The following is a 27,793-nucleotide window of genomic DNA, read 5'->3' as shown; positions in this document are numbered from 1 at the left end:
AGCTACAGCCAGCTCTGGTTAAACCATGGGTGAAACCACGGCAGAGACCTTGGGGTGAGGTGATAATCGGCAGGTGGAGAGCAGAAACTTCCTGACAGAGATAAAACCACTCCTCTGCTGATGCTCAGGGTTCATAGGTGCTGACACTGGACATTACAGCCCAGCTGCTCCCATCCCTCTCTCCTACTCTGCTCCGCACCTCCACCATGGGCTCCTGCTGCCTCGCCTTCTGAGGAGTCTTTCAACAGGGCAGCTGCTGGGTAAATCAGTTCCTGCCTTGTCTTGTGGGTGGTTGGGTTTCCAGTGGATTATCTGACAAAGCCAGTTGAAGAAAAGGTCCCAGGTGTGTGTATCTGACTCTTTTCACTGAGAGCAGCTTGTGCTGGAATGGGTAAAGGTAGCAACAGGCCCTGCACCAGTACAGACCTGATGTGGCACAGCTGGCATAGGTGACATTTGTGCCAGGGCCTGGATTTTAAGCTAACAGAATCTGAACTGTTTCTGCTTCATGACATTGCTTGCTGGGAAAATGCAAGCATTGCTAAGTAACAATTCAACTGGTACAGAGATTTAGTTACAAAAGACAGGTTAAAATACTTGTGTGATGTACTGCTGGTACACAGGTCTGGCACCAGTTATTTTTGGGCCTGAAGTCATGAGAATTTGGCACAGGTGAGATGTAATGGAAGTTACACTGTCAAGACTCATTCACCTCTCAGGCTGACAGGTGCCAGGTGACTTTCTGCAATCTGTATTTCTACTTTCCTGAGAGTCCAACTCTCAAATACTTGTGAGTATACAAGTGTCCATAACCCATCATGATAGGATTCCTTGGGGCAAAAGTAGACATCACTTAGCAACAAGAAGAGAAAAATATTAAACCAGGAGATAAACTTCATCACTAATACTCCTCCCCATACTTTCTATGTTATTGCTATATTATTCCATGAGCTGTGCTCCTCCTGTGTGCTGCCCCTGGGGATCAGTGCTGTTTGCAGAGCTGGCACAGGAGAATCCTCCCCATGTTGTGGCTTAACCCCAGCCAGCAACTCCACCCCACGCTGCTCACTCACCCCTTCCCAGAGGGATGGGGAGAGCATTGTAAGAGGAAGAGAATTCATGGTTTGAGATAAAGACAGTTTATCAGGGAAAGCAAAGGCCATGCAAGAAAAACAGGACAAGAATTCATTCCCTGCTTCTCCTGCAGGCAGGTGTTCAACCACCACCAGGACATCAGGACACTGTCACAGGTAGATGTTACTGCTGAAGATTAATAGATCACACGGACACAGGTCGAGGTGTGGTGAAAGAAAGAGCAGAGTTTATTTTTCCTCCCAGGATTTATAGGTTTCTGACCATGGCCAGGGATTGGATGGTCAGGATAACACTTTCTCACTGCACTGGCCATGAGAGATGCCCATCACAAGACGCGTAACAGAAAGAATGTACACATATCTATGTTTACAGCTACTGTCCTGGGAAAGTCCTTAGAAAACTATGTTAGCAAGCTCAGAAGCTGAGTTTTCAGGGCGACAGGTAACAGTTCCTTGTGACAGGAAAGGTGAGTGCTAATGTCTTTACAAACAGTTCCATGGGTGAGGGGATGGGTAATAATGTCTTTGAAATGGATCTTAATGTCTCTACCAGCTTCAAGCAGCAGGTTTGTTACAGAGCCCAGACAGCTTTGGCTCTTGAGGCAGACAAGTGGGTCTGCAAGAGCTTGAGTTTCTGAACTTTGGGGTAAAATGACAGGTTCAAGGGGCATATGTGGCAGGGAAAGCTGTACCGTCCTCATTCCTCAGCAATGGGGAAAGGAAGAGGGCAAAATGTGGCTGGGAGTTTGGGATAAAAGGCGGCTGCACCCTCTGAAACCTCGGGAGAGAAAACCCCATGGGTGTGTACCCTGGTGGACTCTCTCCCTTTATTCGAATAAAGTTGCAGGACTCCTCTGTCTCCTTTATGAGCCCTGGCTTTTCATGTGTGATCTTCTGTACAAGTCCAACCCGTAACCCACCACTAAACCACGTTCCCAGGTGCCACATCTATGTGTTTTTTTTAACACCTCCTGGGCTGGTGACTGTACCACTGCCCTGGGCAGCCTGTGCCATGCCTCACTGCCCTTACAGTGAAGAATTTTTTTCTCTAATATCCAACCCAAAGCGTCCCTGGCAGAACTTGAAGTTGCTTCAGCTGGCTGGATAAAAAAATGCTCACAACAGGGACATTCTCACTGGAAAATACTCTGTATCCTCACCCTCTTCCTGAATGTTACATTGGATCAGCCTAGTCTGAAACAAAATGGGGAGGACAAAGGAAATCGCCTGTATGTGAAACAGATTGTCAGGAAAATAAATCCACAAACACCAGAGGATTATGTCCAACAAGGGGACAGAGGAGTCCTGTAAATTTATTTGAATAAAGGGGGAGGCCATGGGGCATTTCCCCTGGGGTCTCAAATTTTTTGGAGGATCCAGCCTCCTTTTTTATCCTTATTTCCCGACTGCATGTCCCTTTTTTTTCCCCCCATTGGCTGAGGCACTTGAGAGGTACAGACTCCCCAAAACGCCTAATAGCTGAAATGCCTAATACCTAACACAACCTTCTAATATTTACCTCTCTCCCTCTTTGTCTTTTCCTTGTGTCAATTAGTGGAACTCCTTATGGAATTTATGACTCTTCTCATTGTTTCCATCATCTCTCAGTATTCAAATTTATACATCAGCAGACCTACAGTTTGTTTGTAAAGACAAATCTCTCATTCCATTTATCCATCGGTGGGATCCTTCCCATTGTTTCTTTTTATCTCTCAGTATCTAGCTTTATTTACCAGCACATCCATAGTTTGTTTGTAAAGACAAATCTGTCATTCCTTTCACGATGGAGTTACACAGTGTGTATCCCATGGGAAAAGACTGTCGCTGAGGTGAGAAGATCCAAAAGAAAAAGGCAGTTCTTTCCAAAGATGTTCTCATGTGTCCAGCTGGGAGTTTGGGCTAGGGAGCAGCCGGTGTGGGGAGCGCAGGGCACTGGCAGCTGCGTTTCCCTGTTCTGGGGCTCCAGCGCTGCTTTCTCTGCATGTGGCCCTGCTGTGGCTGCAGGGACACAGGAGCTGCTGGGATCAGCCTTCCCCAGAGGCTCTGATTTCACTGCTGGAGCAGAGCAGGGACAGGAGGATCCACAGTCCCACAAGAATTTCTGCCAACAGCAGAGGCCAAAGCCCCGGGCTGCGGTGCAGGTGATCCCTGGCTGGGCTGTGCCGGTCCGGGCTGGCTCTCAGGAGATCCTGTCTGACCGAGTGGGAAGTGAGGAACCGTGGTTTGATATTCCAACAAGGAGAGCTGGGCTGTGGAGTGACACCTGCAGAGAGGGAAGGCTCTGAATCTGGAGATTTGGCCAGGGTGTTTGGAAAACATCTGCAGCAATTCATCACTACCCCCCTGAGCACCATGTGCAGGAGTGTTCTGCCTTTGCTGGGTTACTCTGCCAGTGGAGTTTTCTGATGTGCTGCAGTAACAAGTGGGTCTCTCCTCCCTTGTTTCAGTAGAAAATTATGCATTTAACACATGCAGGTCCCCATAAAGCCAGACCAGGAGTTTACAAACCACAGGGGTAGCAGTAGATTAATACTGCCCCTGGGGACTGAATGTGTTAAGGATCATCACATTAACACATCTTCAAAATCCTGAGCCCAGGCTGAGGTCTCAGTTCACACCAAATGAAAACCATGTCCCTGGGAGCCTTTGGACAAGGGAAAGGCCTTTCCCGGTTGTTTGCAGAATCACCCATATCACTGAGGTATTTATGGGGCTGTTTTGCCCTCCAGGCTTCTCGCTACCTGATTTACAGGCTGGGAAAACGCAGCCAAATGGAAACCTGCGGGAGATTTCCTTTTTTTCTCTCTGGCCTTCTCACAGGAGAGACTGTTGAGAAAAGGAGATGGGTTTTCTCTGGGACAGAGTACCCACCTATTGACCAGGGCTTCTCCTGTTGGGCATCATGCAAGGCCTTAAACAATCCTGGGACCAAGTCTGGCAGTGAGATTTGCATGATCATTTCATGCTCTGAGTGCTTTCAAAGCACCTTTAGTTCCCTGGGAAGTGCAGCTTCTGGGAATGAGGGGTGATCTCTGGGCTCATCACCAGTGGAGGCTGTGGGTACTGAAGTTTGTGTGAGTTAAAAGGGGAAAAAAAAGAAGCTATTAGCCAAACTCACAGGAAAGGAGAACAAAAAACAACACCATCAAGAATGAAATGCAAAGGTCTGAGCTCTGGGGAAGTTTGAGCCTCATGGAGGATGGAGAGGAGCAAGGGCCAAAGACAAATATTCTTTTATTTCCCTCAGAATTGCTAACAAAGTGTATAACAAATGTATTTTCTTGTCTTCCATTATAACATTGCTGGATAAAAGCTAAAACACTGCTGTCTGCTTTTTGGAGAAAGTACAAATATGGGGCATGCACACCTTGGAGAGGCAAGGCCAGACTCAAACACATTCACATCTATTCCCAAATGTTTGCCTTCCACCTGAAGAAAAGAATGCCAAGCCTTTGTCAGAGCCTAGATATCCCATCTCAGGACATTTTGGGCCAGCACAGTGAGGGTTGTTTGGGAGATCTCTGTGCAGGGAATGGAGCACAGGTGGGCTCAGCCTGACCACTACAGTGCCCCACTGCCTCTACCAGCTCTGCAGGCACCTTCCCCTGGTCCCATGGCCCCTCCCTGCCCTCTGGCATCAACTGGGCAATCTGGGCACTGCAGCAGGAGATTTTTCTGGCTACTGCCCAGGTAGCAGCTGCCTGCTGGAGGAGCAGGTGCCTGTGCTATGTGAGCAGGTCCTGATGGGACCATGTGTGGTCCTGGTGGAGGTGGTTCTGTGGTACAGGAAATTAATACTCTGGTAAAAGTCCAAAAGGCTGGAAAACCACGTGGTGTAAAGGCACAAGAGAGAAGTGAGCTGGAAGTGATTGTACAAATAAATCTACTTCACTGCTAACTGAAAAGGAGCAAAGACTGAGAAAGAAAAACCTCTGGATACTCCTGTATCCATTAGAGAGATCCACAGTGTCCACAGGACCGTGCTGGTAGCAAAAAAAGGACAATAAGCCATGGCTTTATTGATTGCTTCTCCTCATTGTCTTTTATTATTTTTCCTATTTAGTTAATAATTAGAAGTTAGATGAGAAGGGAATTGTCAGCTCTGAGTCTGGGGTGTGGTGACTGATGCTAGAAGAAATTGCAGTAATATATTTAAATTTTACTAAAGCACTTGACACTGTGTCTCAATTTTCTGCACAAAACTGATTAAGTTATTATACATGAAAGCTGATGATGGAGAAGACTGCATCAGGTGGAGGAAGGTTTCTAAATTTCTGTAGACATCACTGCCAGATTAAACTCTGATTAATCAATGCAGATTAACATCATCTTTATCTTTGCTGCTGGTGTCAGACAAGACCTTTCAGCTCCAGGCCATCACATCATCTATTGCTCAGGTGAAAGCATTTGATGAGCTCCATCCTGTTCCCTGTGGGCAGCAATCAAGCTCAGAACTGAGCTTGTTTTTCTTTATTCAGTTTCATCTTCCTCTTCTAGAATTCAAAAATTACTGCAGGTCTTCATGTGTTGGAAATCTCATTTTCATTACTCTGAACTTGATTTAAGACCTAAGTTGGAGTTTTTCAGCACAGCTGAAATTCACTTACAAATTCAGCTGTCCATTTTGCATCTCTCTGAGGGCATTCAGCTGAAACCAAGTAAAAGTCTTTCATATACACCAACCTTGATGTGCAAACCCATGTCATCTCTGGAAGGGCTTCTGATTTCTACTTGTATCTCACACTCAGTTTCTAACCCACGTGTCTGCTCATCCTTTCCTTCACTGGTGATATTTGTACTAAAATCACCTTCCACTTCTCATCCTTGTGGAGAATGTCAGCACTATCAGACAAGTCCAGCTCTCAGATTTTTTCAGAAAAAAATAAAATTCCCCATCTGCTGTTTTTGGTGCCATAGAAATAAAAACTACTTTCTTATATCATCATTTTAATGCCTCATCTCTGGGAAAAAATATTAGTGGTGGGACCTAGATCATCTAGGAAGGGTTGTTGTTTCTATACCATGTCAGCTGCCCAAAGCAGGAGTTCTCCATCTCTTGAGCAGCTCCACACTTTGGTAAGATCTCCACTGAGTGCTTGAGTTTCTGTCTGACCAGAGACAGAAATTCAGCCATCAGCAGAGGTGGCTGTTGGTTCCTCACAGGGAGCCGGATCAGCCTGCAGAAGAAAAAGTTGCTTCAATTCTCCTCTGTGCTTTGAAGCAAGGGCTGATTATGAGCCATCAGAGGGGCTGTGTCCTAATCAGCAGCTGTGGCTTTTATAAGTCAGCTTTTATAAGATAAGCCAGCCACTGAGACCCTCTTTCATAACCTCCTAATTTCCCCAGGCAGTTTGGTCATGCCTGACACCCTGGAAGACCATGGCAACATTGAAGAGGTTTTGTTTCCATCATAATAAATCAGATACTTTGTTCCAGAAGGCATCACGGGATCTGCATCACATCCATCTGTAAAAATACAAGGTGAATTCCCTGTGAATTGGGTTTTTATCTTGAACAGGCCTGAACCCAGCTTTGGCCTGAATGAGGAAGGGTCTGGTCCAGCTCCTGTAAGGTGAGGGGAGTGCAGGAATCAGTGCAGAGCTGCTAATGGGGTGGCTGAGAAGGTCTCAGAGACCCTGATGGCCCCAAAACATCCTCCTGGACTTGATCATAGAATCACAGGATGATTTAGTCTGGAAGGGACCTTAAATTTCACCTTGTGCCAGCCCTGCCCTGCCACAGGTAGGGATGCCACTCACAGATCAGGGGCCAGGAAAGTGTTTTACCACCTTTGTTTTCAGTTTTTATCTCTAATTTGAGCTGACAAAGTTGTTCTGTAGTTCTCTTACTACAGGGGTTGAGTGGCCATCGCCTCCATTCAGATTCAAAAGCTCCAGATCAGGAGCTAATTGTGACTGTGGTGATGTGGTTTATAGGGAACACGTTCCCCTGACAATGAAATCACCTGGGAAAAGACTCTTCTCTCCTGCCAGCTGGAGTAGGGTGTGGACAGAGTCGGGGAGAAGTATTAGAAACTGGGAATAAAGAATTTTCTTGTGTCAGATGAAATAAGCTTTAGCGGGAGCTGAAGGCAGGAGGGGACCAGCCAAAGCCATGGCTCTTTTCTCCAGGCAGAACAGATGCACCAAGTGGTGCTTTCAGGTGCCTGTGACTTTATCCAGTGCTCCCTCTCCCTGACAGGCATGGGAATTATCAGTGGTGTGCTCAGAAATTTGTTGCATGGGCTGTGGTTTGGGACTGTTTGGTCAAATATCTCTGTTTGTGTATTCTAGACCTCAGATAGCTGAGGAGTTAAGCAGGAGGGTCTCAAGGTGAAGGGGGAGTTGGGAAAGGGGGGATTAAGCCCTATGTGCTGGCAGGGGCAGGAGTAAACCCTGGGAGTTAATGGCTTGGACATAACCTGGGAGTCTCTGGCCTGGTGAGAAACTCGACAGTTCAGGCCCAAAGAACTGCCCTGGCCTGGTTGTATTGAAGATTGAAAAGGATTCAGCAGCTCTCATTCCTTTCATTTCTCTCGGAGGCAGGGATCTCCAGTTTGCTGCTGATGGTATCAGATCCCTCCATCCCCACCAGATGTGGGGATGCACCAAATGTGCCAGATCTCTGGAAGTGGGGCAGCACAAAAACCTTGAGCTCCTGCTGCCCACAGAGGGATGGTCCCATAGCACTGTGAGCCCTCCTGGGGCAGATCCATCACCCTGCAAGCCCAAGAGATTGAGCCTGCTGGGAAAGGAACAAAAGCCCTTCTCCTGCCTGGGGAGGAGGGACACCATCCTGAGTTTATACTGCATCTGTGCAGCAGATCATGAGACACTGCAACACTCTTGAGCTGTCAGACGGCATTTTTAATAAACCCAAACTTGACTTTTTAGAAATTGTTGTTAATTAAGCTCTCCAACCAGAAAGCACAGGGCTTTGATCAGTGCTTCTCAAAGCGAGTATGATCCAATGCTGCATCTTGTGTCAGCTCATTAGGAACTGCCTTCATTATAAATCCTGCTCGTTATCTGAGTCTGAACTGGAAGCCTGTGAATTGAGAGAGGAGTTAGACAAGGTTTTATAGCTGGGTCTCAAACCATAGACAGCATAAACATAAACATGGTTTATTCTTTATAGACATAAACATAAACATAGTTTATAGGAAGGAGCCCTTGATGGGAAAGGTGCAGTTGTTGATGAGCAGAAGGTAAAGCCCAGCAAGTGTCCCAGAAGTGAAGCAGGTGTGTTAAACAAGGGCATTTGTCATTGTCTCACCTGCAGCCCCAGTGTGGGTACCCACAGCATGTTTGAAGCAGGACAGATAAACAGGAGTGCACGTGAACCAGGTTCCTTGGAGCTGAACTGCCAGGGAAGGGTCTGGGGGGAGCGGTGTTGGTGTTGGTGGTGGTGGTGGTGTTGTCAGCTTCACTCACCACACAGATAGCACAGCTGATGTTTTGACTCTGGAGAAGCAGCTCACTCCACAAGTGTTGTCCTAAGAATCAGGCCCTCAATATTGTTTTTCTGCAAGTTCTAGCCACTTTCCCAGGAAAGTAACTATAAACATAGATGTTTATACATTCCATTAAAGATATGCCTTTTGATGGACATCTCTCATGGCCAGTGTGGTTGGGAAGGTGTTAACCTGACTATCCAATCCCTGGTCATTGTCAAAAGCCTATAAATACTGAAAGAACAAATAACGTTGACTCTTTCTTTCACCACACCTCAAACTGTGTCCGTGTGACTCATTTCGTGTCCAACAGTGACACAGAAATCTTGTCCATGAGGCTGCCCTGCCATCCTGGAATCATTGCCCTTCATAAGCTTATATAGGACTGGAAAGTGAGAGATGTTCAGTGTCAATTATAGTTCATTTTTCTGGTAATCCACTGTTCCATGGCAGATTTAGAGCTGCCTGGAGGGAGGTTAAGAGTCACTTTGTCCAACTGTCTGGAGAATCAATCTAAAATAGGAAGAGTGGGATGAGGAAGTGTTGAGGAGGCTTGTAAAATTCAGACACATAACATATTCAAACAGGATTTATTTAATATACCAGTTAAACCAGATTAATTTGTTCTATTAGACCAATGCAATAAATTAAACTAATTAAGCTACCTCGGCATTTGAATACAGATTCATGACGTCCAGTGGAATTGGTTCTACTTGAATGATCTCAGATTTCTTATGGTTTAGAAGAGCAACTGAGAATGGGCTGGGTTACCCCAATGAGGTGAGAGTTCTCAGCCTCATGGAGTTGTCTGAAACAGCACCCTGACACAAGGGAAGAATCCCAGCTGCAGACCAGCTTGCTGCTCTGACCCCCAACATCTACACCCCAGATGTTTGTGATCTGTGGTCAGACACAGCCCCATGAGCCCTCACTGGCTGGGGCCTGACATCCCCCAGAGCCACCACGCAGACGTGGTGGGGTTTATCCTGCACAGGAGAAGGGGAGCGAAGCCAGCCAGGACTGGCCAGACTGGGGCCAGTAGCAGTCACTGGCTGGAGGGAGAAGGATGCTCATGACACTGTGTCAGGCCTTTGCAGCAGCCTTTACTCCTTGCTGAGGCAGAGTGGTGAATCACAGGATCATGGAATGGTTTGGGTTGGAAGGGACCTGAAAGGTCATCTCATTCCAACCCCCTGCCGGGCAGGGACATCTCCCACCATCCCAGGCTGCTCCGAGACCCTTCCAACCTGCCTGGGACATTTCCAGGGATCCAGGGGCAGCCACAGCTTCTCTGGGCACCCTGTGCCAGGGTCTGCCCACCCTCCCAGGGAATAATTCCTTCCCAATATCCCATCTAACCCTGTCCTCTATCGTTCCCCCTTGTCCTGGCACTCCAGGGCTTTGTCCAAAGTCCCTGTCTAACTGCCTTGGAGCCCCTTTGGGCACTGAAAGGGGCTCTAAGGTCTCCTGGAACCTTCTCCAGGCTGAACAGCCCAGCTCTAGGTGAGGGTCACCAGCCCTCAAAGCATTTCTGTTGTCCTTTTGAATGGAATATTTATTGAGTAGGAATACCTGATGTAATCTAAAATCAATTAAACTGGAAAGCTCATCAGCATTCCTTGTTTCCTTTCACTTGTCTTGAGACCTGTGCATTGCTTGGCAGCCAGGGGTGCCCAGTACCATTCCCCTCACGGACTCCCCATGGCAGAGCAGCATCAGGAACACCTGGGGCCAAATCCCTGCAGGGGAGCAGCACCTGCACTTTGCTGTGCTCTAGAGGGGCAGACCATCTACCAAGGGCTGTGAAATGCTCCCAGAAAGGCCTCTTCTTTACACCCTGTGGCCATTAACTGCTGTGTGGGTCAGCACCTGCACTCTTTGCACTGTGGGGACTCAGGCTCAGCCTCTCCAGAGCAGCTGCTCAGCCTGAGCCCCTGCGAGGAGCCACATCCATCCCACCAGCTCTCTCTTAGTGCTGATGCTTTGCATCAAGGGTGCTCTTGACTGAGAAGGGAAGTGTTTTTCCTTCCTTATTCAGAGCACTCCTCAAGCATTTTAGCTTGGGAGCTCAGTGTATGCCACAGGTCCTCTGCCAGACATGGGTCTTTCATAAGATTTTTTCTGTCTAATCACACAAAGGAAAATCCATTTGCCATTCTTTGGCATTCAGTGACTGTTTCACTGTGGTGTCTCTTTCTTCATCTCACAGTATATTTTCCCTGGTAAATTCATGTGTTTTACGCTGTGTATGTTTTGCCAAATGTGAAGAAAGAGGGGGATGCTGTTTCAGAAACAGACTTACGAGGCCCAGCTATTCCCAGTAAAAAGCCTAATGCTAACAGGGTTTCACAGATTCTCCTTCAGCTGCCCATCAGCACATTTATCTCCACTGGTAAATCCCAGAAGTCTTAACCTCCAAATCTTGCTAATGAGAGATAGTCACATAAACCTTGGGCTGGCAGCAGAGGCTGCTGATACACATCACCACAGTGTGAGTGTTCTTAGAATTTTTGAACTGAAATTAAATGCTCTGTGGCTCTGCAGCATGGCAGGTGGATGTGCACAAAATAGCAATGGGAAGAACATGGAAATACAGGCAGTTCCCTGCCTGAATTTAACAGAGGTGTATGTAGTGTGCTCTGGAGTTAACACCAGGGGGACATTATGTCTGTAGCCTCCCACGGTTTCCAGCCCACCCTGCACTCCCCAGGCAACTGGATATCACTGACAAAACCCTATCTAGCTCCAGCAAATGGACAAAGCCAATTTTTGGGCTGGCTGATGAGTTTGCACAAAGAGGCCCTGACCCTGCTTCAGTCTGCATCTCTGTGCACAGGTCTGGGGAACACAGCAGGACCAGAGAGCAACCCGGAGCTGTGCACTGCAGCACTGAGCCGCAGGGAAGCGGCGGTGCCAGGAGTCTGTCATTGGGGCAGGTGATGCAGCTGATCCCCACGACACTGGCACACAGGGATGTGCAGCCCCAGCACACAGGGGTGCACAAGAGCACTTTCCTAAACCCATCAGAGCTGTCTGCACTCCCTGGCCTCAGTGCATGTGGGTGGTGTGGCAGGCTGGGCTGGAGCTGCAGGTGCCCCCAGGCAGCTGGCAGAGGGGTGCTGGGGGCTGCAGGCTCCGGCTGAGAAGCATTACCAGCTCCGGCTGCAGCACCGGTGGAGAGCAGGACAAGCAGTGGAGGAGAAATGAAATGATCAGCAGGGATGGAGGGAGCACATGGAGGAGTAGCCACTCTCAAAGAGGAGTTTGTAGCGATGGCAAAGCAGTGTGACTCCTGGATCCTCTTGGCTTCTCTTAGGGTAGCAGGAATCCCTAAGCCATCAAAAGTGCGGGTCTGGCGCCCGGCTTTGATGCAGGGGAGCTGACACGCGAGCCTGGGGAGCAGTGTGTGTCCTGCCCGCAGCATCCTGCCTCTGCTCACGGGCACTGTGCGTTTGCATGATTCAAAATTAACATCTAGCCCGGGACAGCATTTCACTTTCTCCAGGCATCCTGCTCTAGCAGATGTCTCCAGACTCTGAGGTTAGGACCACTTAAGAACTAAGAAAAGCCACGGGACGGTTTCCAGCGGGGTGCGGAGGGGCTGTCCCTGTGCCCGTGTCCAGCGGGGCTCGCAGCAGCTCCGAGCGCTTCCTTTGCCCTCCAGCAGGCTCGGGGGGGCTTTGCTGCTCCCCGCTCCTTCCCAGCGCTCTAAACAGTGATTTCAGCCGGTTTAGTTAAACTCGGGAACGAGCCGAGTGAGCAGCGAGCTCCCGTCCCGGCCGAGGCACGCTAAGCGGGGCTGGGCGCTCCCGGCTCCATCCCGTCCCCCGCGGCCGCCGAGCATCCCGGGGCGGGGCTGGGCCGGGCTGTGCTGCGGGCGGGGGTGGCTCCGGGGCCGCCCCCATCGCCCGTTTCCTCCCCCGGGCCCGGCCGGAGCCCGCTGCCCTCCCTGCCGGCGGTAGCGGGGCCGCAGCCCGGCCGTGCGCTCCGGCTGAGCCGCGGGACGGGCCCGAGGGACGGCGGAGCAAGTGAGCGGGCTTCTTCCCCTTCTTCCCTCTCCTCTCCCCTTCCCCCTGCTCTCCTCCCTTCCTCGTGGGTTCCCCCCACAGCCCGTGGCTGTCGGGAGCGCAGGGATCTGCTGCTGCAGGAGCCTGGGACTTGCAGAACATCTCCTGGCTTTGCGGCACGTTTAAGTTTTCTTTTCCTTTCCCTTTTCCCTCTTACACTTGGAGTAGCTAATTGGGTAGGAAAACACGAACTGCAGGGGTGGGATTACTTCATGCTCTTGCAATGCTGTTTTGCTGTTGGATTTCAGTCGTTTGGCGTGAACGGAGCCTGCCTGGCGGTGCTGCCCTGGAGCGCGGCGGGGCCCGGGCGCTGCTCTTCCACCAGCGCCTTTATTTCTTAGCAGCTCTGCCCTTGGAGGGACCATTGTCTGTGCTGCTGCCTTGCTTTCGGAGGAGGCTTGTTCTTTTGAACAGCGGGTCCCGCAGTAATCCCTGTCCATGGTGTGTGCCCAGACGCTTCCTCATCTGGCAGGTTCATTCCATCACCAGGGCTTTTCTCCTTTACTTTGGAGATTTCCGTAGAATATGTGATGATCTCCAGGGAAGCAGCGATGCCGACAGCGGGCTGTTTGCTTTCCAGCCTGCTGGCTGGTGTCCTGGCTCCTGCAGCCGTGGATTGTCACTCTGTGGAGCAGCTCCGATTTTTCTCCTCTGAATTTTGTGAAAACTGGATTTCTTCAAGTTTGTCTGAGAATGGGGGAACAGAGGAATTTCTTGTGCAGGTGGTACTGAAGTTCATCTAGCCAAACCAGCAGAAATTGCTTCCCTGAGAATACATATGTGTAGATATGCTCCCTGAACAATTTATTCTTGAATATGAGCAACAAGTTGTGTGTGTTTTATAGAAATAAATACAGAGGAGGTGAGTGCCTGGCATTGATTCCTGAGGCCTGGAGTCAGTAGGATGCTTCAACGTGGGGATGAGCGAGTTGGAGTTGGTCCTTGGGTTGGCTGGATGCATGTTTACACCACTGGAACATCTGCAGGGGAAGGATCAGTTTGTGTTCGTCTCATGCTCAGTTTTCCCGTGTATTCCCCTCCAGAAGGGAATGATGCAGTGTGGTGCTCAGGAACTCACTTCTTGTTATTCTTCCCCCTAAGGGCACTGTTCTTGCTCTCAACTGGCAATTCCAGCAGTGAAATAAGGAGGGGGCAATTTGTCTTCCTTCTTTACCATAAATATTTTACCTGTAAAACAGTAACCTCAGAAATACTTAAACCCAGGGAAATTTGCTTTGTGTTTCTTAAGCTTGGGCTGTCTCCAATGGTATCATGCTTTGGGATTGGCTGTTCTGCTTTATTTCCCTGAATTAATTTCATTGTGGCACTGAGAACTCCCCTGTGGTCCCTGGAAGAATTTTGAGAAGTTCAGAATTGCTGAATAATGTTTTTTCTTCCTTGAAATAGAGGTGGGAAATTTCCTATCCCAACCTGTCCCTGAGTACCTGAAAGTTGACTTTTACAGCTTTCAGCTCAGCAAAGCTGGGCTTCATTGACAAATCTTTTTTAAAGTGACTTTTCTCATCTAAAGTTATGAAAAGTTGATACCTTTCATAATAGGTGGATGAATTAGTTAGATGAGTAGAGACATTCCTCCTCCCCTTCTGCTAAGTGAAAATACACGTTTTTATGCTGACAACAATTGTTTAAATGATTCCCAGCCCCAGGGAGCCTACAGTCCATTCCTGTTGGCAGCCTGGAGCTGTGTCAGTCTCAGATGGCCTTTCCCAGTGTAGGGAAGGCAAATGTTCTTGGTGAGGTTGTTCCCCAGTGAGCCAGAGCCCCACAGAGAAAGTGATGTCACCTTGGTGTCTCTTTCTGGAGAACAGCGTCATTGGCATGAGGCATCTCCATCCTTGTGCAGCAGCAGGAGCTACCACAGCTTTCTCCAGTGACACCTGCTGTGATGTTCATGGGGAGCTTGGGGTGTTCATCTGGGAGAGCTCAGTGACAATGTCCTGTGTGTTCCTCCAGGATTATCAGAACAGCTGTCAGAGAGGGGTCAGATGTTCTCTCCAGCATGGAGGTCGTTATGGCAATGGGAATGTCAATTCTTAGCCCTTTACCTCCAGCCAGTCATAACTGAAAAGCAAACACTTTTCTTGTCATCTCTAAGGTTTTGGTTTTTAAGAGGGCACATTATCACCATTTGTACAGAACTCAGTAATTCCTGTCCCTGTCATCCATGTGCAGCATTGCTGCTTTTGGGAATGGCATGGGAGCAGTGCAGGGCTGGGGCAGAGCCTGTGTGTCTGGAGCCAGCAGCAGAGTGCCTGGGGAATCCCAGGCAGTGTCTGGAGATAGAGCTGCAGAGGATGTTACATGAGGGGAAGCTGAGCCAAAATGTACCCAAGAGCTCTGTCTGTCCTGGCTCCTGGCAGCAGGAGCTGGCAAGGACGTGAGGACAGCCTTGGGGCACTGCTGGCAGGGCCTGGCTGCTCTCAGGTGCAGCAGTGCTGAGGCAGCTGCTCCCTGTGGGGCTGTTTCTGTCCCAAAAGGAGAAATGTGTGTTGGCAGCTTCCCCAGCACCAGGATGGCAGCGAGAGCCAGGGCTGTGCTCAGCTCTTTGCAGCCTGCATCCTCTCCAGGCTGGTCTTGCACTCCCCTTCTAGCTTGCTTCAAGTTTTTCCCAGCTCTAAAGTTGAGATGTTAAATGACACCTTTGTGGTGAGCTGTGGCAGGTGAGGGATGCTGTGTCCTGCTGAGGCTCTGTGGAATGTTACAGCCTGTTTGCTGCAGCCCTAAGACAGGAAGGGACAAGTACCAGTCCCTGTGGCTCCTGGCCTGGGCAGCCTCATGATCCTGTTGCTGCATTCCTGTATTCCACACCTGTCTTGCTGAGCTGCAGGAGTCCCTCACTTACCTGTGAGACACTTGACCTGTGTCTCACTGGGTCAGAATGAGAGCATGGGGACCTAATCCCACCTTGGCTGGCATTGCTGGTGTTTTTGGGGGATGCAAAAAGGTATGAGGAATGACCACAGAGCTGGAGGATGGACACAGAGCAGGAGAATAGCAGTGCCATTTCAGTGGCACTGAATTGTCCTGGGCAGGGTTACAGGGTGGGCTGGATGCTGTTGCTCAGGTGGAACCAGTTACTGTGGTCTCTGCTCCCCTTCAGCTGCTGGGTGGGAGAGACCCTCAGGCTCCCTTGCTCTTCTGGTGCCATCCCAGTGCTTTCACGCTTTGGGATTGCACCCATGCTTTGCTCACCATGTGCTGTCCCCAGGGACAAAGGACAGGATGTTGCTGGCTGGGATCACTTCATGGGTGATCTCTCTCCAGGATGATGCCCAAAGGAAAGGCAGTGCATGAGCACAGGTCCCGTTTTTGTTTTTGGGAGGGAGGGTCCTCTCTGCCAAGACCCCCTGCACGAGCAGGAGAGGTTGTCCCACCAAAAGTCTGCTTGGGTCCCCTTCAGAGCAGTGATGTTTGGTGGCACTGGCTGTGGGCACGGCCCCATTGGGCTGTAGTGGCAATGCTGAGTCACTCACTGGTGCTGGCAGCCCTGGACAGCAGGGCTGGCACAGCTGGCTCTAGGTGGAGTGTTTGCACTGGAGAGCCCAGGCTTTCAGCAGCTTTAATAGGAACTTACTTTTTGTGATAAATTGATGGCTTCATTTTTTGACCTTTCAAGCTTTTCATGCATTAGCTACATGTAGGAAATGTAATTTTCCATGCTGAGAAACCAGCTCTGAAGCAGAATGACTGATGTGATCTTTTTTTGGATGTCTGGCAGACCAAATTTAGTGTGAAACAAGGCTTGAGTCCTGGACTGAGCTCTTCTGCCTCAGAGATTTGGTGTCTGCATGACAGGGAGTTGAAAAAGGGAGCAGGGAGAATTCAGTAGAATTATTTTCTTTTGATGGCTGTGAAGTTCCTGGAGAGACACCAAGGCACAAGGGTTTCCAGACTTATACAGGGATTTCAGTGACTGAAAAGTAATTCGAAGGGAAAAAAAATAAATGCTAAAATGAGGGAGGCTGAGGACTGCTTGGTCCTGAGCACCTTTGGTCTGCAGAGCTCCCTGATCCTGTTCCCACTGCTGGTGGCAGCTGGGGTCTGGCCCTGCTGTGCTGAGCAGAGTTGTGGCAGCTCCAGCGTTGCTCTGTGTGCATCGAGACAGCTGTCTCTGAGTTATCTCTCCCCTTGCTGCTCTTCTAGCTTCCTGGGGATGTAATGCTGGGCTGTCTCTGTTCTGGGTGCTTTGGGGTTAGCATTTATAAGCCTTCCTCCAAAAAAGAGGCAGAAACTTGCCTGTCCTAAGAGCCTGCCTCTGTTTTCCCCACAGCTGCCATAGGTTACAGAACATCCAGATGAATGTTCTTTGTGTGCCTGCACGTCACAATGGTGCCAGTATCCAGCCTGGTTCTGGGGATGTGTAACCAGTCTAACACCCAGTTTTGTGTTTGTTTACAGGAGGTACCTGGGGCCATCACTTTGAGGTGCTCTGTGCCCGTGTCTGCAGCAGCCTTGGCTGGCAGAGGATGCCTTTGCCTCTCGGAGCATCGCAGGTGACACTGTGAGAGCTGCCCACACACGTGAGCCTGCAAGTGGTAGGAGTCGGGCAGGGCAGCTGCCTGTCTTGCTTTTAATATTTCATAGAGTGCTAAGAATGTGTGACCTGCATGAGAGCCCAGGAGTCCCTAGGATGTGAGTTCTGCTTTTCACTTGAAGCTCCCCCCTGCCATACAGTGCTGTGCAGGTTCAATGGGAAGAGAACAGTTGCCCTCTGGCTGTGATTGAGCTTCTTAGATCAGACCTCTTTGCTATTTTGCTGCACAAACATCTCTTTCTAACAGTGCAGAGGGGAAACTGGACTAATCCTCTCTTTCAATGCATTTAATCTGTGTGTGAACCTTGGCTGGGAGCTGTAAGGCACATGGCTACAAAGCCCAACCACAGCAGATGCAGGCAGCCCTCCTAGTGCAGCCCTGCAAGGCCAGGTGGGTTGAGCTTCTGAACTCCAGACAAGCCTGTGAAGATCTCAAAGAACGTCATCTTCTCCTTTTGTTCGGGCTTTTCCTTATCTCTAAGATGAGGAAAAGTGATTTCCCAGCCCTCCTCAAAAGCAGAGCTGTAAAGATCTTGTTAATTAGTGATTGGCAAGTGCTTGGAGGCTTTTGGCTGCAGGGCAGGGGGAAAGGCAGGATGGGGGTGTTATGTGGCAGCACTGTCTTGAGGTCTTGTCCCTACTGTTCCAAGTGTAGGGGAAATCTCGGCTTGGCCTTGGATGGGAGCTGTGCAGTGCTGGCTCCTGAGGTGCTGAAGCACAGCCCCGTGAGCAGGTGACTGTGACAGCGGGTGGGTTCAGTCAGGCCCTGACTGCAGGTGATTCTGAGTGGGAAGGGTTTAAGCCCTCCCTGTGCCACAGCTGGCTTCCCAGTCTGCCTCCTGCTGCCCACTGGGACCCCAGCTGCTCTCCTGAGCAGCAGGATCCTTGTCCCAGCCCTTAGGGCATCAGTCAAGGGGTCTTCCCTTTGCTTTGTCCCTCAAACCTGACAGATCCGAGCTTCTCTTTCTTGGGCATCTCTCCTCATGCCCTTGCTGGGGCAGCTTGCTCTGAAGCTGGTACATGCTGAATGTGCCTGGAGTGTCTGTAAGTACACAAAGGACAGAGGGGAAAACATCATTTGAAAAGGTGGCTCTTCATGGAGGTACTTGGGAAAGATCCTTGCTGGTGTGCAGGTGCCTCGTGCAGGAGATCAGACTGACTCTGTTTAGGGTGGCTCTGTTTAGTGGCCAATGCCTTGTAAGAGGGGAGGCGTGAGAGCTTTAGGGAGCTGCTGCTCAGCTCCACACACACAGTGCTTCCTGAGGTAAATAATTGTGGTGTGAAATGTGTTAAATCTCTGGGGCCCTCACAGTGAGTCTGGATGCCCAGAGTCGTTCTCTTCATTCACAAAGAAGAGATGTGATGGAGGAGGAGCAAACCTGCTGTGCAGGTCTGGCAGGGATCTGCCCTGGCTGGGATGCCATGGCAGCTTGTCCTGGTGCCTGCTTTGAAGAGGGAGGGAAGGGAGGGCTGCTCCACACACCAACCCTGCACCTCTGGTTATTGTTCCTGGCTGCAGGGTGATGTTCTCTGTGCTCTCAGTCTAGATTGCTTCCCAGGGAACAGCCTCTGGATATGCTGGTGTTGGCTTGGGTTTCCTCCTATGCAAATGAGTTTATAGGAATGTACTAAACTCCTTTACAAAACAGCTTGAGCACTAATGAAAGACATCACTGTATAAGAGAAAAATATTGTTAGTGCATTACTACTGTCATTAATGAGGTCAGATCATTGCCTTGGAACAGAATTAGTTTGTTTTGCTCTAATCTGTTTTAGTAGCTAGAGTGCTCAATAATTACTCATGTCCTTGTGAAAGGGATGGGACAGCGTGACTAGAGCTGCTGGCAGACTGCTCTGACTCTGAAATGAATTGTGCAGATGATTTTTGAGAAGGCTTCTTTCCAGCTGCACAGTGCCCCTGGAGTAATGCTGGCAGAGCCCAGCTTCAGCCAGGAATGGTCATGGTCCATAGCACGGCTCCTATGGAAAGAGTGTCCGGAGGGGGATTCAGAGAGGCATTAGCAGCAGGAACATCTTTGGACTCTGCTGTTGTCTTCATGTTTATGATCCTGTTTGACTTACAGCATGTAAATGTCTCTCTGAACTATTCTTTTATCTAGTCTATGCAAATTTTCAAGACCCCAGGAGCTCTCAAATACAGCTGCTCTCTAAACCAGAAGATTTACTCCTGGGTGTTTGCACCTCTAGAATCTTCTCTTTATGCTTTGTTTTGTTTTTCCTGATGTCATTGGTGTATTCCTGAAAAGACAGGCTGTGGCCACCAGGATGGATGGACAGGGTACTGAGAGCCACTGCTGTGGAGGTGCCCTGGCTCAGGAGGAATGATTGTCAGCAGGTCATGCTTTCCCTCATGGGTGTGATGGTTGTGCATGTGGCTTTCTGCATGTGCAGCTGCTGCCCAGCAAAGGAAGAGCTGTGGTGATGGAGACCTTCTCCTGTGCTCAGGGCACTCAGGGTGGGCTGTGAGACCATGGGACCTCCTGTGCCCTCGCTCTCTCTCAAGTCCTGTACCAGTAAGCTGAGTCTGAGTGCAGTTTCTGATCAAAAATCAAGCTGAGCTTAACCATCTCATCCATGCTGGAGGTGAAAGGTTCTTAGGTTCCTCTCCAGCATCTGCCTGGCAGCTCCCTGGGAGTGCAGTGCAGGGGTAGCAGAGCTGCAGTACTGTGGAGTTGGAGCAGGGAATGGCTCTTGCTGGCACTGTGGCCTCCTTTTGGTTGTGCTCTCCCTTGTCCTTGATGGGTCCTTGCAGGAACCTGGGTCGGGCTCACAGTGCCACAACTCAGCAGTTTCTTTTTAAGTGGTTCTTTCCTGCAGAAGGATGAGTTTATTCTGGAGCCCCCAGCTTTTCCCTCTCCTTAATCCACTTGCTGACTTCAGCTAAAGTGGTGCTAATCCTTGCTTTACTTTCCATTTCCTTCCTCGTGTTTCCTTCTGGCTCAGCTCTGATGTGTTTTGTCCCCTGGGGCTGAGGGAGCTGCTGCTGGGCAGTGACTCTCTTGGAGGGGTGCCAGGAGTGTTGGAGCTGGGGCAGTTTAGGGCTGGATCTCTGCACCTTAGGGTTTGCCTGTCTGTGTGGACATGACCAGTGAAGTGTCTCTTGTCAGGAGTACACAGGAGCCTTGCTGGGTCTGCTGCTCCATCAGTGTCCCCCCACCTCATGGGCACTGCAGCCAAGACTGCTCAAGGCCTTCACATCCCTGACCAATTATTCCTGGTCTATAGCAAGGCCCAGCAGAGTGTCTCTTCCCACTGTCTGCTCTCTCATGTCTTAGGGAGCTGTTGCCAGTGCTCCCCAGAAACCACCTGACTTGCTTGAGTCCCACTGTGGTGTTCCTCCAGCACTTGGGTTGTTGAAATCCCATGAGGATCAGGATCTGCAAACACCAGACCTCTACCATGTGCCACAATATCTCAACTACTTCTTCCTGAGTAGGTGGTCTATTGTCACCCAGCACAATGTCACCTGTGTTTGTCTGTCCCCCAGCCCTGAGCTCTCCTGAGGCACAGCCTGCTGGGCCCTAAGCAGCTCTTCCTTGCTGTCCCGTGAGCCCACAGAGCCTGTGTCCATCCATGGCACTCTGGGTCACTCAGCTGTCCCACCGTGTCCTGTGGCCCTGGGGAGGCCTCAGCAGTGTCCCAGCCCTGCCTCCAGGCTCTGTCCTGTGTGGGGGGCTCAAGCCAGGCACCAGCTGCACCACGGGCCTCTCTCTTAATCTGTTTTCAGTTTCCCACATTTTAATTCCATTGAATGCCCTTAATTCCCGTGTCACGGAACAAGGAGAGCTCTGTCCAGAAAAGCTCTGTTAGAGACATGTATTTTGGCAATTCTAAAAATACACCTTGCTCTGCTCGCCTGGGCTTGTGCAGGGTAGCCATGGCAACGTGGCTCCAGGAGCAGGGTTAAAAACAATTGCTCCAATTAAGGGGGAAATAGAGCTATTCAAACTTATCAAACCCAAAAATTTAGAAAATATTAAGTAACAAACACCATGTGTGATTCTGTGGTCTGTTTTGGATTGATTGTATCCCCTTCCACTCTTAAGGAGCACCCCAAGTGTTGATAGAGCTGGGAATGCTTAGTATGAAGAACAGACAGCTCCAGGGAGAGCTCAGAGCCCCTTCCAGGGCCTAAAGGGGCTCCAGGAGAGCTGCAGAGGGACTTGGGACAAGGGATTGAGGGACAGGACACAGGGAATGGCTTCCCAGTGCCAGAGGGCAGGGATGGATGGGATATTGGGAAGGAATTGTTCCCTGGGAGGGTGGGCAGGCCCTGGCACAGGGTGCCCAGAGAAGCTGTGGCTGCCCCTGGATCCCTGGAAGTGTCCAAGGCCAGGCTGGATGGGGCTTGGAGCAGCCTGGGGTGGTGGAAGGTGTTGCTGCCATGGCAGGGGTGGAATGAGATCATTGTAAAGGTCCCTTTTCACCAATCCATGGCTCTATGAAAGAGAACAGGCTGGCTGAAACATGGGGAGTATTTTTAGGACAAAAGCATGTTCTGAAGAACAGTTTTGGCTGACAGTGCTTGCCTGTGAGAGGGCAGGTGGATGTTGTAATTTGTGTGCTGAGCTGAAGTCCCTCAAAATCAATGGAGATGCTTTCATTGATGTATTAGCTTAGGGCTGGGAATACAGGCTTGGTAAAAGCGACCAGATGAGTCTGAAAGCAATGTGCTACTGTTTTTAAACTAGATTTGCCTTAATTGTACTTGCTATGCCACGGACAGAGTAACTCTCAGGAATGTCATCAGCTTGCTGGGGAGTGTCTGTCTAGTGGAGCTGACTGAGCAAGGTGGTGCTTCAAAAAGCTTTAAATAAAATTATTTCTGGCACCTTATTTTTGCTGTGCCTCACAGAAAACCAGAATGAAAGGATTCAGGTCATCTCTTTCCAAAGTATTTTCAGGTTTTTGTTGATTTGCAGATGTTTTCCTTCCCTGGCTGATTGTGCTTCGCCACCTTGTCATGCTGGTGCCATCCCATGTTTTTCGGGGTATGGACAAAGGGCTTTGGGTGCAAATGTGCCTCTGCTTGATCCTTAGAAGTTTCAGAGCTCAGGGCAAAGAGTGGTGATGTTCCTGCTGCCTGTTCTTGGGCTTGAACCTGAGCTGGTGAGAATCCTGCCCTGCCTGTTCTCCCCAGGAGCTCAGCTTGGCTCTCCATCAGCCCCATTGACCCTGAGGAGCCTCTGGAAGCTTCTTGCTGTGTGTGGCAGCACTGGAGAGGAGGGCCCCAGGGAGGGGTCCCAGTCCCTGACTGGTTTGGGCTGTCCTGGAGCACACAGGAGAGCTGGAGGTTAAAGCCGGGCCGAGGGGTGGATGCGAGGCCGAGGTCCGTGCAGAGGAAGGAAGCGGGGGTGTGCAGCTGCGTGGGGAGGATGCTGCGCCTGCTGGAAAGCACCAGAGGGGTCTCCTGAGACAATTTAGGTGAAGGAAGCTGCGATGAAGTCACTGCTTTACTTGGCTTGGTGGTGGCAGGAGGTGTCGTTAGTGGTGCTGGGGGGTGAGGAGTTCAAGTTAAAGGTGGTAGAAAGCAAACGAGCGCATGTGCTGTGTGCAGGGCACGGTCCCTGGGCTGTCCACACATGGGGAGGTCAGTGTTTCACAGAACCATGGACGCGTTTGGGTTGGAATGGACTTTCAAGGTCTTCTCGTTCCAACACCTTCTGTGGGCAGGTTTAACACAGCTGCCACAGAGGGGGATCTCTCCAGGATCTGGTCCTTCCCCTCTCTCCACTGGGTATGAGTGACCTCAGCTGTGTCCTGTGAGCACAGTCTGTGCTGGTGCTCTGGGCAGGGTCTCAGGTGGTTGCTAGTCCCTGGGGAAGGCAGCTGTGGGTGTCCCCATGGCTCCTCGGGGCTTCAGGGGTGGCACTGGCCCAGGTGGAAGAAGTGCAGCCTCTGTGACACTGCAGCAATTCCTTCCACTTGCAGAGAAGCTTTGGGCAGAACAGGAATTGGAGTCTTTTAAGAAGACTTAGGCAAATTTAAAAAAATTTAGGGTGGATGTCTTTAACTGTCTTTGAATTATGGTTTGCATCAATTTGGGTTAATGGAGCTGGAGGCCATCCCATAGTGTGGGGTTTTTTTGCATAGGTTAGAGCAGAAGTGTGCATGGAGCTGTTCTGGGAGCTGGGCCAGGCTGGGAAGGAGGCAGAGCTGGTGGGGGAAGGCTCGAACAGGGCTGGTGGTGAAGCTGGCGGCGCACGACAGTGCCAGGAGCCTTCCCAGGCTCTGACTTAGGTGCTGGCTCCTGGCCAGGGCTGGTTTGGTGGGTGAGGACTCACAGTGAAGCTCCTGGGGAGGTGATTTACCTTGTGCTCAGGGAGCAGTGAGCTTGGGAGGGCAGAGCAGAAGGGCCGTGTGTGGAACAGCCGAGGGTTCGCACTGTGACCGGACACAGCCGCCCCTGCAGCCGTGGCAGCGCTGGCAGATGCAGGTTTGGCTCCAAGCCTTGTCGGGTGGGAGGGAGGTGGGCAGTGGGATTTCACTCCAATCCACAGGCTGCTTGGAAGGGCTCTCCAAGGCTGGGCCTTCCCACATCCTCTCGAGCTGTCACACCTTGCAACGTTTGGCGCAACTCCAGCAGGATTCAGTGCCTGTATTTTCCTCTGTGACTTTGTGTGGTCTTTGCACGTTACTTGATGTCAGTCTGGTTCTTCAGCTCTCTGCAGCCCTTCCTCCAGCAACTCTGGTGTTTGTTACACTTCTATGTGCCTTTCCTTTGCCCATAGCAGGGATGCTGTGGAAGTGAAGTCCTATGCTTTCTTCTGTCTGTTGCCTTGGTGGCCGTGATCCCTTGTGAAATGCCTTTTCTGTTCCAGCTGAGCGTGCACAGGGGGCTGCAGAGGGATGATGTGTGTGTAGGGAGAGGTGGCATAAAGAGCTCTCTTCCCTCTGTCTGAGGTGGAATGTCAAGAGGATCTCTTACAATGTGTGCTTGCCCTATTCCCGCAAAATTACAATTAGCACTAATTAAGTGGAGGTTAACCTCCACTGTGCATCCTGCAAATTAATGGGATGTGCCATTACCTTATCTTGCAGCACTAGAGCTTCTTGGAAATTACTTGGAAAGGGGTATATTCTTGTGTGTGGTTTGAATTTTTAATTTATGTTAATAGTTCAAGCTTGAATTAATTAATTTTGAATGATGGACCTTTGATCTTTTTTTAACACTCTTGCTTCTGCAGCTTAATATAGCTTTCCAGCTCTTGTCCCATTGTAGTGAAATGAATTGGGTAAATATACATACCATGATAAAAGTATGCAAATAGACCCTGAGCCACAGGGGTGGTGAAGCTGGTCTGGTCTCCATGTGTGGGTGTGCACTGAGGGAGCCCTGCTGCTGCCACTCCAAGGGGGGAATGCAGCAGGATCCACAGGTTTGGTGCAAGATAGTGTGTTATTTCATCTTGGAGGGAGTTCTGGTGACAAAACTCATCTTGTGGCTTTGGGCTTGCCTTTGGAGGTGGTCTGTTGGGTTTGTGGTTGTGTGTTTGAACAGAGCTTCATCTTTCCTGGGCAGTCTTTTCTTGTGTAAGGCTCCCTGCTGCAACACCCAGCGAGCACAGGCAGGTCATCCATGAGCCAGGATCTGAGGTGCCTTGGCAGTGCCCAGTGCAGGGGAGTGGGCACTGCTCTGGGTCTCTGGCCACACTGGTGCTGGTGTAAGCCAGGTACCACTGTCCTTCTTGCCCATGTGGGCACACCTGTCTCATTCAGCTGCACCATTTGACCTGCACCCCCAGGGCCTTTCCCCAGGGCACATTCCAGCCACTGTGTTCCAGTCTTGGAGCATTCCATGGGGTTGTTGTGACCCAAGTGCAGGATGAGGCACTGAGCCTTGTTGGATCCTTGTACAGGGGTGTTGGCCCATGCAGCCTGTCCAGATCCCTCTGCAGAGTCTTCTTGCCCTCCAGCAGATCAATACCCTGACCAGCCTGGTGTCACCTGTGTTCTGAGGGTGCCCTCGACCCTCTTGGCCAGCTCATCAAAGATCTGGAACAGACCTGGCCCCAACACTGAGCCCTGGGGAACACCGCTAGTGACTGGCTGCCAGCTGGATGGAGCTTTGTTCTCCACTCCAGGGGAGATGGGCCCAGCCAGCCCATTTTTCACCCAGCAAATAGTGCCCCTGTCCAAGCCATGAACAGCCACTTTCCACAGGAGAATGCTGTGGGGAACAAAGGTTTTACTGAAGTCCAGGTAGACACATCCACAGACTTTTATTCCCATCAACTGAAGAGATCACCCTGTCACAGAAGGAAGTCAGGTTGCTCAAGCAGGCCCTGCCTTTCATGAGCCTGTGCTGCCTGGCCCTGATTCCCTGGTTGTCCTGAACATGCCATGTGGCTGCCTCAAGATGATCTTCTCCATGAACTTCCCCTGCACTGAGGTCAGACTGGCAGTCTGTACTTCCCCAGATTCTCCTTCCAACCCTTCTTGTGGATGAGCATCACACTGGCACTTCCAGGCAGCTGGGTGAGAGCCAGGACTGCTGCTAAATGATGGAAAGTGCTGCAGTGAGCTCTTCCAGCACCTCCCTCAGCACGCTTTGGTGGATCCCATCTGGCATCAGAAACTTGTGAGTGTCTGAGTGCTGCAGCATTTTGCTGATTCTTTCCTCTTTTGGAATTTATGGGGTCTTCATTCTGCTCCTTGTCCCCAGCTTGGGGGGCTGAGTACCCAGAGAGCAAGTGAACTTATTATTTGAGCCAGTCCTGCAATGTTTTAAAATTAAAACAGCAGATATCATCTCAGAAGTTTCCCAGTCCCTGCCAGAGCATTGACCTTGTGAGGCTGACTTCAGAGGAAGCCAAATCTTCTGAGCAGGGGGGAGACAGCAGCCAAGCTTCCTTTCCCTGTGTGCTCCCAAGATGTGGGGACCCACGGGTGTTTCTGAATCCAGATCCAAGCCTGCCCTTCCGGACTGATGTCGATGGCCCTGCTCCCTGCAGTCCCCTGCTCTGGTGGGAAGCTTCAGTTGTGCTGTTCCCAGCTCCTTATCTCACAGTGCAGGGACTGGCAGGGGCTTCACCATGGTCACCATCCAGCATTCCTGTTTTCTGCCTCTGTCTGGCAGCTGTGTTACCTGGGATTGAGGGATTTCTGTCTGGGAAGAGCAAATTTACTGGGGGGAAGGGAAGGTCTTAAGGGTGAGCTCGTTATTTTCTCAACCCACGAGAGGGAAGCAGAAGGGTTGGAAGCAGTGCTCTTGCTCTTTATTTTTTGTGGTTGGTTGCTGACTCTGAAATGAGTGGTGGCCGCTGCCTGTGTAGCACAGGAGGTCTTGCAGGAGGGGAAAGAGATGCTGAAAGGGGCTGCCATAGCAGTTGCTTCTTCAACAAAGTGCTCTAGATGGACTGGGTACATCATCCAGTCCAGGATCATAGAGTCCAACTCCTGGCCCTGCACAGACACCCCAACAATCCCACCCTGGGCATCCCTGGCAGCGCTGTCCAAACACTCCTGGAGCTCTGGCAGCCTCAGGGCTGTGCCCATTCCCTGGGGAGCCTGGGCAGTGCCAGCACCTCTGGGGAAGAACCTTTTTGGGAGATCCAGTGTGACCCTCCCCTGGCACAGCTCCAGCTGTTCCCTGGGTTCTGTGCCTGGTCACAGACAGCAGAGATTGAAGCTGCCCCCTTGGGAGGAAGCTGCAGACCCTGGTGAAGTCTGAGCTCAGTCTCCTGCAGGCTGAAGAAGCCCTCAGCTGCTCCTTGTATGGGCCCTCCAGGCCCTTCACCATCCTCATGTCCCTTCTTTGGATGCTTCCTTTGGCACCCAAAACTGTCCCCAGGACTTGAGGTGAGGCTGGAGCAGCACAGAGTCCTGGTGGTGGTGTGATGCTGTTGGGCAGTTTTGGGAGCTCACAATGTCCAGGAAAACAGAGAAACAGTTCAGAACTGTAATGGTGATGTTCTGGAGTGACATCTCCCAGTGTGGCTATGACATGGGTTGGTAGCACCCAGTTCCCAGTCATAACTCATCTAGCCCTGGCCTTGCCCAGCTGTTTTGGGGCTGAGGTGGAGGAGGGAGAGAAGGCTGGGGCTGGATCAGAGACTCTGCTCTGCTGGAGCCAGAGGGGCTTTTCTTCAGCCTTGCAGGGTGGGGGAAACTGCCTGACCTTTAGTGCAGATTTGTTTCTGCATTAGTTGCCCTTTTAACACATGATTGAAAACAGGCTGTAGGGGAGAGGGAGCCAAAGCTTGGAAATCGGGCTACAAGGATTGGTCAGGAGCATTTCTAGGAGAAACGGAGCAGAAAAAGGAACATGTAGAGGGAATAGATTTTGCTGTTGGTGATGGATTGCCCACCTGTGTGGAGATACAGACCTGGCTCTGGGGTGCTGCCACACAAACTGAACATGAGAGTCACAACCCCTCATGGTTCAGTGCAAAGAGCTCCAGAACGTGCCATCATCTGGCATTTGGGGAGGTTTTGGAAGAGGCTCCCAGAGGTGTTTGCTGCAAACCTCACCTCCTGAAAGTGCACTCACCTCCAGCCATGGCTGTGCCCATACTGGCTCAGTCCTCTGGGGTGGCTTCTGCTGGGCTGTGGGGACAGTGGGCATTCACAAGGACAAACTGGTGTATGTGATCTGAACTTC

General features: G+C 50.6%; 1 protein-coding gene across 25 annotated transcripts in view; it reads left to right on the top strand.

Moving 5' to 3' along the window:
- Window positions 1-27,793, top strand: part of LOC111936229 (ankyrin repeat and fibronectin type-III domain-containing protein 1-like) — a 257,278-nt gene that overhangs the window by 1,681 nt on the left and 227,804 nt on the right. For 3 of the 25 annotated variants that reach the window (XM_086854168.1, XM_086854166.1, XM_023937088.2), the window contains exons 1-2: window positions 1,464-1,561; window positions 17,034-17,170. Coding sequence is in view for 2 of the 25 variants with exons in the window: in XM_086854149.1 (XP_086710275.1) it covers window positions 17,230-17,267 (38 nt within the window). In the remaining 23 variants the exon portion in view is untranslated. Of the gene's footprint in view, window positions 1-1,436; window positions 1,562-12,450; window positions 12,576-17,033; window positions 17,268-27,793 lie in introns of those variants that run through there. The other 22 variants (XM_086854172.1, XM_086854162.1, XM_086854154.1 and 19 more) reach the window with 16 other exon arrangements.

Source organism: Cyanistes caeruleus, chromosome 17 (assembly GCF_971803275.1).
Source record: "Cyanistes caeruleus chromosome 17, bCyaCae1.hap1.1, whole genome shotgun sequence".
Lineage (NCBI taxonomy): Eukaryota > Metazoa > Chordata > Aves > Passeriformes > Paridae > Cyanistes > Cyanistes caeruleus.
This window is presented reverse-complemented; position numbering and strand designations above follow the sequence as displayed.